Source organism: Typopeltis vanoorti, chromosome 19 (assembly GCF_054136105.1).
Source record: "Typopeltis vanoorti isolate ZY-2024b chromosome 19, IOZ_Tvanoo_1.0, whole genome shotgun sequence".
NCBI lineage: Eukaryota > Metazoa > Arthropoda > Arachnida > Uropygi > Thelyphonidae > Typopeltis > Typopeltis vanoorti.
The window spans coordinates 21,037,861-21,046,858 of record NC_143567.1 but is presented as its reverse complement, the minus strand read 5'-3'; the positions used below and the strand labels follow the sequence as shown (position 1 = coordinate 21,046,858).

The 8,998-nt window shown below is 35.6% G+C and overlaps 1 protein-coding gene across 1 annotated transcript; it reads right to left on the bottom strand.

The window, feature by feature from the left end:
- Nucleotides 1-1,261: 1,261 nt before the first annotated feature.
- Nucleotides 1,262-1,702, bottom strand: LOC150095901 (uncharacterized). Its single transcript, XM_090409559.1, has one exon. It carries the CDS (start codon nucleotides 1,700-1,702, stop codon nucleotides 1,262-1,264), a length of 441 nt encoding a protein of 146 aa, XP_090265685.1.
- Nucleotides 1,703-8,998: the final 7,296 nt, after the last annotated feature.

Below are 8,998 nucleotides of genomic sequence, written 5' to 3'. Positions count from 1 at the left end.
GGGTGTTAGAGCTAGGTTTTTACTTGTAGAGTAGTGAATCAGTGGAATAAGCTCCCAGAGTCTGTTGTGGGTGCTACGACCGTGAATGAGTTCAAGGCAAGGTATGATAGATACTGTTGAAATGTCGAATAGTTGTTCTTGACATGATGTTAGGGCCTCCCTTGATGAGTCTGTCGACTCCTTGGAGTTTCCTGGAACAATAATAATAATAATCTTCTTCTTCTTCTTCTTCTGCAGCTTCTCCCACTTAAGTGGGGTCACTGTTTATTATGAGTCTCCTCCACACCTTCCTGTCTTGGGCTGTCACCACATCTAAGTTCTTCATCTTCAAGTCCTCTTCTAACAATAATAATAATAATAATAATATAATATTTAATCATTTTGATAAATTCATCATATAACTGAAACTGATTTGTGTCTAATAAGTCAGTTTGTGGCAGTTGATAATGTTTTATGTATCTTTCATATTTTTTATAATTGGTGCAAATTACAAATTTATTCTGACTACCTGTGCAACTCATGTTAACACTGTCAGGTCTAGATAGTTTCAAAAGTATCGAATGGTGATCTGTTATATTACTAACGTAGATTACAGTGGATACCTCATAGGCCATTCTGTTTCTTATGAATATGTGATCAGTGCAACTAGTCAAGTTGTACACTTCTCTCGTACTGCCATCGATGTAAGCAAGAAACCCACGAGTAGATAATATATTTTTATATTCTTCAGTTTTACTATTACTCTTATAAAGGTCAAAATTTATATCCCCCACTAGTATGATATTATCATATTTTAAAGTTTTTACGACATTATTTAGCTCTGTTAGAAAGATATCTACTGGGCCATCGCATGCACTGTATATAGCAGTTATAAGTATATTCATTGCTCTATCGTAAATCATTACAGTTTCAGCACTTTGCAGTTTTAATTCCAGTCTGTAATTTATAAATATTTTTTCTATAAATGATCAACCTCAAGCTGTTTGATCCATATTTCACTTAAGACTAGTACATCTATATATGATTGGATCTCTGTAAAAAGTAACATTAAATTATCAAATGACCTTATAGATCTAATATTAACGTGATATATATTGAAATTCTTGGATGAATTTATAGTAGTATCAAAAAATTCCTTAACAGAAGTTAAATTATATAGATTTTTACAGTTTACAGGTGTATAAGAATCTAAATTGTTCATGTTAAATCTTAAATCCATTAGGTTTATATTGCTTCAATTATTCATAGGTAACATTTAGATTTACTGCCTTCTTTGTTTGAGTTCATTGAGATCATCTGGTGTTTTTATCCGTATCATTTTAGTGTTGTCGTTCTTTCTCATGAATAGTTTGCCATCTCTTACCCATACATATTTAACTCCATCACTTGCTCTCATTTGTTTTGCTTCATAAAGAAATTGCTTATTAAGTTTAGTCAAATGTTCATTTATGTAGACGGAAACGGGTTTTAACTGTTCATCAATTTGTTGAGCTGTAATCTTGAGTTTTCTTGCCTCCATCATCCATTTATTTTTAGTAATCTTGCTTTCTAACTGAATAATAACTGGCTTGATGTCGGTTTTTCTGTGGACATGTATGATATCTTCTTTTTTTACTTCAAGTAGATTTACCAGTCTTTCAGTAATAGTATGCAAATTTTCATTCTGAGCTTCTGGTAGACCATTTACTTCGATATTGTTCATCCTGAAGCACTATTGAATTTCATTAACTTTCCATTTCAGATCATTTGGGCTTTTAGTATTTTATTTTCGTTTGTTAGTTCAGTGTTTTTTTAGTGCAGAGGTCATTAATTAGCTTTTTATTGCATTCGGCTTAAATGAAAATTTCTTAATAAAGCTAATACTATTGTCTCTGTAACTGTGTAGTGTTTTTAATATGCATTGTGAATATGTATATCTCTATTTACAATTTTGTCAAAAAAACAAAACAAAACTGAGTCTGTAAGTTTTCCTTATGTCTAAACTGTAAGCCATAGCATGATTTGCATATAAACAGCTTCAATATAAGGAGCATTTAAATGAAAACAGTTTATTGGTGAATAAAATATAAGGAAGACTAGTTGACTGCCTTAGACCAATTTTAGAATTAATATTTGTTTAAACAGGTGAAAACAGCTGTTTCATCACCTGTGAAAGTTTGAAGAGAATCAATGCAAAGCCCCTTACAATTTCAATTTCTTTAAATAGCTACATTAATATTGCAACTATAAAATAAATTATACTTGACAAGAAATTATATTCTTCTTTAATCCTTAGTCCAAGTATAAGCAAACAAAGTTTCCATGTCAAGTATCTTCATTAGTAGGCTACTTGTATATAGAGACTCTTGACTTCACATCAGTTGCCTTCCTAATAATGCAAAGCATACTTCCTCTTGGATACATACACACACACTCACACCATAGTCTTGCTGTACATTATGGGAAGGATCACTACCCAGATCAGTTTTGGACTTTATGAAGTTAAAGTGCACTTTTAAAGGGGCAGTGCAAGAGGAACCCTTGCACTTTAACAGTGCAAGGGTGCCTCTCTCCAAACATTCTGAGAGTGATATGCAAGATCACTCTAAATCTCACTGAGTAATCCAAAAAAATCACTAAATTGAACTGACCTGAACCAAACCACTCCAGGACAGGATAGGACACTCAGTAATAGGCAAAAACCTATCACCAAATAGATACTCCAAAGGAAGCAAGCCAAAAAACAAACATTATTAATTGAGGTAAAGTGCAGGGGGCTACCTCTCCAAAAACTCTGAGTGAACAAAAATGGTTACTACTAAACTCATTAAACTGTCATCAGTGGCTCTTTGCAGTGATAGGCCACCAAGCAGAACTGCTTTACTCCTTGAAATGAAGCCTAAAGACAAACATTATTAAATGTCATTAGTTGGAGCCAGACCCAGGAAAATATAAAGATTGAATTAATACAGAAGCCATATATATACAAGTAGTAAAAAAAGGTATATTTACTTATTATTAAATTATTCTAGATTAGAGATTGTAAAAAGTTTTCTCAGTTGGTTAGAAAATAAACTAAACTTGACAAGAAATGCTATTCTTGTGGAAAAACCCACAAATGTCAGAGTGAAGGGAGAAAATTCATCTTTGCACTTTCAGTAAAGCACTTCTTCAATCAATAAAAATAAAAATACTCTTTTTATATGGATATAGCAGGTTCTGAATGAACAGTTCTTATAGTCTTGTATTGTTTGTTTAATAAAAAAAATATAATAAATCTGTGGGGAGAAAATTATTATTATTATTTTGATAACCTCTATGGAGTCAATAGATTCATCATGGGAGGCCCACTCAACCAGCAACATGTCTATCATAATAAACTTTCAAGTCATTTACACTTCCTTCATTCACAGTGCACTCCGGTACTGCATTCCAATCACCAACAACTCTCAACAAAAAAAAATCTATTCCTCACACCCTTCTTCACCACATCTTTATCGAATTCCAGGGATGGCTTGTTGTTATGTATATATGAATACGTATCGGTTTAACTGATCAGGATAACAGATATTGTGAACAGAGAGAGAGAGAGAGAGAGTCTAAATTCATTCAAGGTACAATTTGAGAGATATATTACTGTCTGAGTGGATCTCCCAGCCAGTTGATTCCATGGAAGTCTGTTAATAATAATAATAATAAATTAATATGGTAGGCAGTTGAATTAATTACTATGAAGAAAGACTAGAGTTTTTTGTATTTTGTGGCCTTGGCTGATTCCACAGCTGCTTGAAATTAAGGCAAAATATGCAATCATCTTATTTAGTATGAAATGCCTTACTGTTCTATAAATATGAGAGATTACCCTAAAATAACCAGAATTATTATTTTTTTAAAATTTATTAAAGTTTATAATACCATATTCTAGTCTCCTTTAACGTACTCTCCATGCGAATCACTACACTTGTCCCAATGTTTTTTCTACTGCTGGAAACAATTCTGGAACAACCGTTAAAGTGGAATACTGTTTATGGCCTCTTTTCTTTCACTTCATCCCCATCAACAAATCGCTACCCTTTTATGGTTTTCTTTATCCGTGGGAATAAAAAAAAAAAGTCACATGGATAGAGATCGAGCAAATAGACAGGATGGGGAACAACCACTGTGTTGTTTTTTTATCAAGAACTGTTGGACAGACAAGGTCATGTGGACTGGTACATTGTTGTGGTTCAGCAACCAATCTCTGCTACTTCACATTTCTGGAATTTCTTCTGTTTTCATCGCACACCATCACGCAGTCTTTTCAAAATGTCAAGATAAAAATGTTGGTTCACTGTCTGGCCAGGAGGAACAAATTCTTTATGTATAATTCTATTCACATTAAAAAAAACAAATCAACATTGATTTGATGTTTGACCGAACTTGACGTGCCTTCTTGGGTCTCAGTGAATTTGCATGTTTCCATTGGCTTGATGCTTGTTTTGTTTCTGGATCATAACCATAGCACTAAAACTCATTCCCAGTCACAAATTTTGAAAGAAAGTTCTGGTCATTAAGAACTTGCTCTCTCAAATTGTTCCAAACATTCACACAATTTTTTTTTATTCTCTGTGATCAAACGAGGCACAAATTTAGCTCACATACATTTCTGCAAATCTTCTGTTAAAATTCACTGGCACGAACCCCATGACAAATTTGTTTCTTCAGAAACTTGCTCAATGGTCTTTTAACTATCTTCATTGATTGCCTTTCAAACCTTTTTGGTGTCTTCATCATTTTTTCTTGTCAAAGGTCGTCCAGATTGTAGTTGGCTTTGGGGACATGTCAGTGTCCCCATTTTTGAAATGGGAAAACCACTCATAGAGCTGCGTTTTATCTAAAGTGTCATCCTTGAAGGCTTGCTGAAGCACAATAGTTTTAATTGCAGTTTTACCCAAAAGAAACCAAATTTCATGCACACTCTGTTCCTTGTGATTAGTCATCACATAATCGCCAAACTTGCTTGTAATCATTAACAAAAAAGCAGCCAGAACAACAAACCAGTTCACACAGGATGATGCCACTTGGTATGGAAAACTGCATACTCATGATGCCTAGCAGCAGCAGCATCCGTAACAAGAAAATATATGTGCACCAAGTTCAGATTCTGGTTATTTATGGGTACCCCCCTCATACCTATAAATTGTGGTCTAGACCCTTTCTTGCAAAGCATAGTTGATTAATAATTAAAGGATGTTAATTTCTTTGTTGTTATTTACGTATGGTTAAACACCTCGAATGTCTTAATATGTGGCTCTATGGAAATTTTCAAGATATTTTAAAGTTGCAGTCATTTTGTTAGCATGAGTTGGTGGTTTATTATGTCGGTTCTCTTCCCCCCCCCCCTCAAGCCACTTCAAACTGCTCATAAGCAGCATCATGGTCTCATAGTGGGCTTTTAAATTCATTTACCTCTTAAAGATATTCAAAAAACATTCATGGCCATGGTGAGATGTGAACTCGCAGCCTATTGCTTGAAAAGATATACTAACCACTTCGCACAAAGAAGCCAGCAACCTTGATTTAGGTCTACAGAACATGATCAACTTTTCCTCATTCACTGTATAAAGAAATCTGATACTATCCTCCATCCTTCCCTCCTTATTGGAAGAATTATTTATTGTGTGGTTGACTTAAGTTAGTTTTATTGTGCAGATGATCTCATACACAGACATTTCTAAATGTCTCAGAGGAGCTTTGGCTGTGCTAAAGAATTTGGTTATTCTACTGTCGAAACAATTGTGTATGGGGGGGGGGGATGAAGGCAGCTGTTAGAACAATTTTGGTATGTATGTACGTATGACTTTTATTACTATCTGTTTGGCATAGGAAATTTTAATCATTGCTTTAATCCTTTGTAACGTCTGAATTCTTGTGTGACTTATCAAATACAGTATAGTCCTAATGTGTTCTTTTCTGTACTTTTAATATTTTTTACAAAATTTTGGTATTATCTTTGATGGACAGCATGGATTTGCTAAAGGCAGGTCATGTTTTAGTAATCTATTTGTTTAATACAATAACATGACAGCTTCATTGGACAAAGGAGATGGATGCTATTATTATTATTATGTAACATCTCCAGCGAGTCCAAAGACTCATCGAAGGAGGACATCTACTCTACAAGTTTCTGTTTCCATCACTCCACTAACCACAACTACCTTCATCATTTACACTAATGCCATTTACTGCTGACCACCACCACTAGTATTTTCAAAGACAATCACAAAAATCCATGCCCACGGCAGGATTCGAACCTGCGGCCTTTTGGCTGGAGAGTGGATATGCTAAACTCAGCCAACCAGACCGGCATACACAGTAGTATATGTAGATTTGGAAAAGGCTTTTGAAATTACTGTATGATAAGTTGATAGTCAAACTAGAGCAGATGGGGTTGGATATTAGACTAGTGCATTGGATTAGAGATTAGCAATCTGATAGGTTTCAGCAAGCTGTGTATGGGGAAGCAATAACCCAGAAGAGGAAAGCCACTAGTGTTGTGCCTCAGGAATCTGTTTTAGGGCCATTGCTGTTTAACCTGTATGTTAATGATATTGGGGAAGATTTGGATAGGGATATTCAGTTGTTTGCAGATGATGCAAAGTTGAAACGAATTATGAGCTGTAGAGTAGATGTTGTGGTGTTACAAGAAAATCTGAATAGATTGAGTGGGCGATGCCAGTTCAATGTTGCCAGTTCAAATCGTTTTCAAAAGGATAAAGAGATGTTGGAAAGGGTCCAGAGGCAACCTACTAAGGTAGTTACTGATCTTGTTGAGTATGAGGAAAGGTTGAGAAGATGCAATTTACAGAGTCTAGCAGATAGGAGGAAGATCGTGATATGATAGAAACGTACAAGTTGGTAAGGGATTGTTATGGGTTCAATGCTGAAGAGGTTTTTCATAAAATGGTGGGAGATCAGGGAAGAACAAGAGGTTATCCCTGGAGAGTGAATAATTATGGTGTGAGTAAGGGAGTGAAAAGCAGGTTTTTTTGCATGTAGAGGTTGTAAATGATTGGAATGCCTTGCATGAGAATGTGGTGTCTGCAGAGAATTTGAATGTCTTTTAGGCATGCTTTGATGAGCTGTGTGTATGACAAAAGGAACTGTTAGATGAGTCTTTGACTCCATGAGGTCTTACGGTAATAATAATAATAATAAATAATGCTGTCTTATATTCTAGATGTGATGCTTGCAAGACATCCTCTAGTCCCTGAATGGAAGAATTTGTGCCTTGTCTATATACCTCTCAGTACGGTCCAGAACACACTCTCACAGGTGCACAGTGTATTTGTTATTTTTATTATTATTATTTATATGGGCACTGCATGGAGTCAAAAGATTCATCTGTGGAGACCTACTCTATCCATTAATACAATACCTGTCATACATCTCCTTAAACCTATTCATTGTTGGGGTGCTCACAACCCCCTCTGGAAATCCATTCCTCTCATTCACCACTCTCCAACAAAAGAACCTAGTTCACACACCCTTACTAATCATACTCTTATAGAGCTTCCAAGTGTGATCCCTTGTTTCCCTCCCCCAGTTCCAATTTATTGAAACATTTCTTCTCTCTCAATTTTATAGTGACTTATAAGTAACTTATAAGTTTCTATCTCCCCCTCTCCTCTGCCTGTTACCTAAACTCTGGAACCCACACACCCTCAATCTATCCTCATAAGAAACATGCAACAGACCTGTCACCAGCTTGGTTACTCATCTCTGAATCCTCTCCACCACCTCCTGATCCCCAAGAAATGCAGGTGACATTTCTTGGACAAATCCTAGCCTATAAAGAGGGATAATAACCTCCCTATCTTTACTTCTCTTAAGCTTTTCACCGTCTCCAGCATGTGAAACTACTGGAAGTAATGAAAAGAATGGGTTTTCCTCAATGTACTATCACACTGATAACTAACTTGTACAGGGAGCAAGAAGCCACAGTAAGAACAGGTGTTGAATTAACTGATTGGCTTCAGGTTGGAAAGAGAGTTAGGCAAGGATGTGTACTTTCTCCTCATTGGTTTCGTATCGCTGCTGAGATCATGCATGAAGCATTGAATGAGCTCAAGACAGGAATTAGGATATGTGGTAGATTGATCAGTAATCTGAGGTATACTGATAATACAATACTCTTATGTAATGACAAGGAAAAACTAGCACAAATTCTTGATAAAGTTTACAAATAAGTAATAACAGAGGACTTCAGCTCGATCCTAGCAAGACAAAGATTATGGTTCTCAAAGGAAATACAGACAGGGAAGCTCCTGAGAAACAAGTGTAGCTTAATGGAGAAAGATTGAGGAAGTCAACAAATTCGAGTGCCTTGGATCCATTATTAATATGAAGAATTGCTGTTCAGAAGATGTTAGAAGAAGATTAGGAATGGCTAAAACAACAGTCAGAAATTTTACTAAAATCTGGAAGGATGGATCTATCTCCATGGGAACAAAGTTGAGAATTTTGAATTAATCTTTTTTGCCAACAGTGACTCATAAGTCACTGTTGACACTGTTAGCTGCTTTTGAAATGTGGTATTACAGAAGGCTTTCTTTTGAGGATATCATATACTGAAAGGCAGACTGGATGGGTGTTAGAAAGGATCAGTAGAACTTTAAGATTCCTTAAGGATATTGACAGAAATATAGTGGACACATCAAAAGGATGGAAGGAGGACTTCACAAAACAGTAATTGAAGGTAAAGTTCCTGGAAAAAGAGGAAGGGGTAGACTGTCAATGAGATGGATGGATGGATGGATGGATGGATGGTGTGTGTCTGGAGTGACTGATCTTCAGAGAGTTGAATCCTCCAGAAAAGCATATAACATGACTACATGGTGAGGACTGGCTGCATCTGTGTATGTCCAATGAACAGATGGATAGATTGTTCTTACTTGTCATTGTGCTCTTCAGCATCCAAGTAATCCTCTAAGCTATTTTATAAACTCTTGCAGTATGTTCTTTGAATTTAAAATCTCTA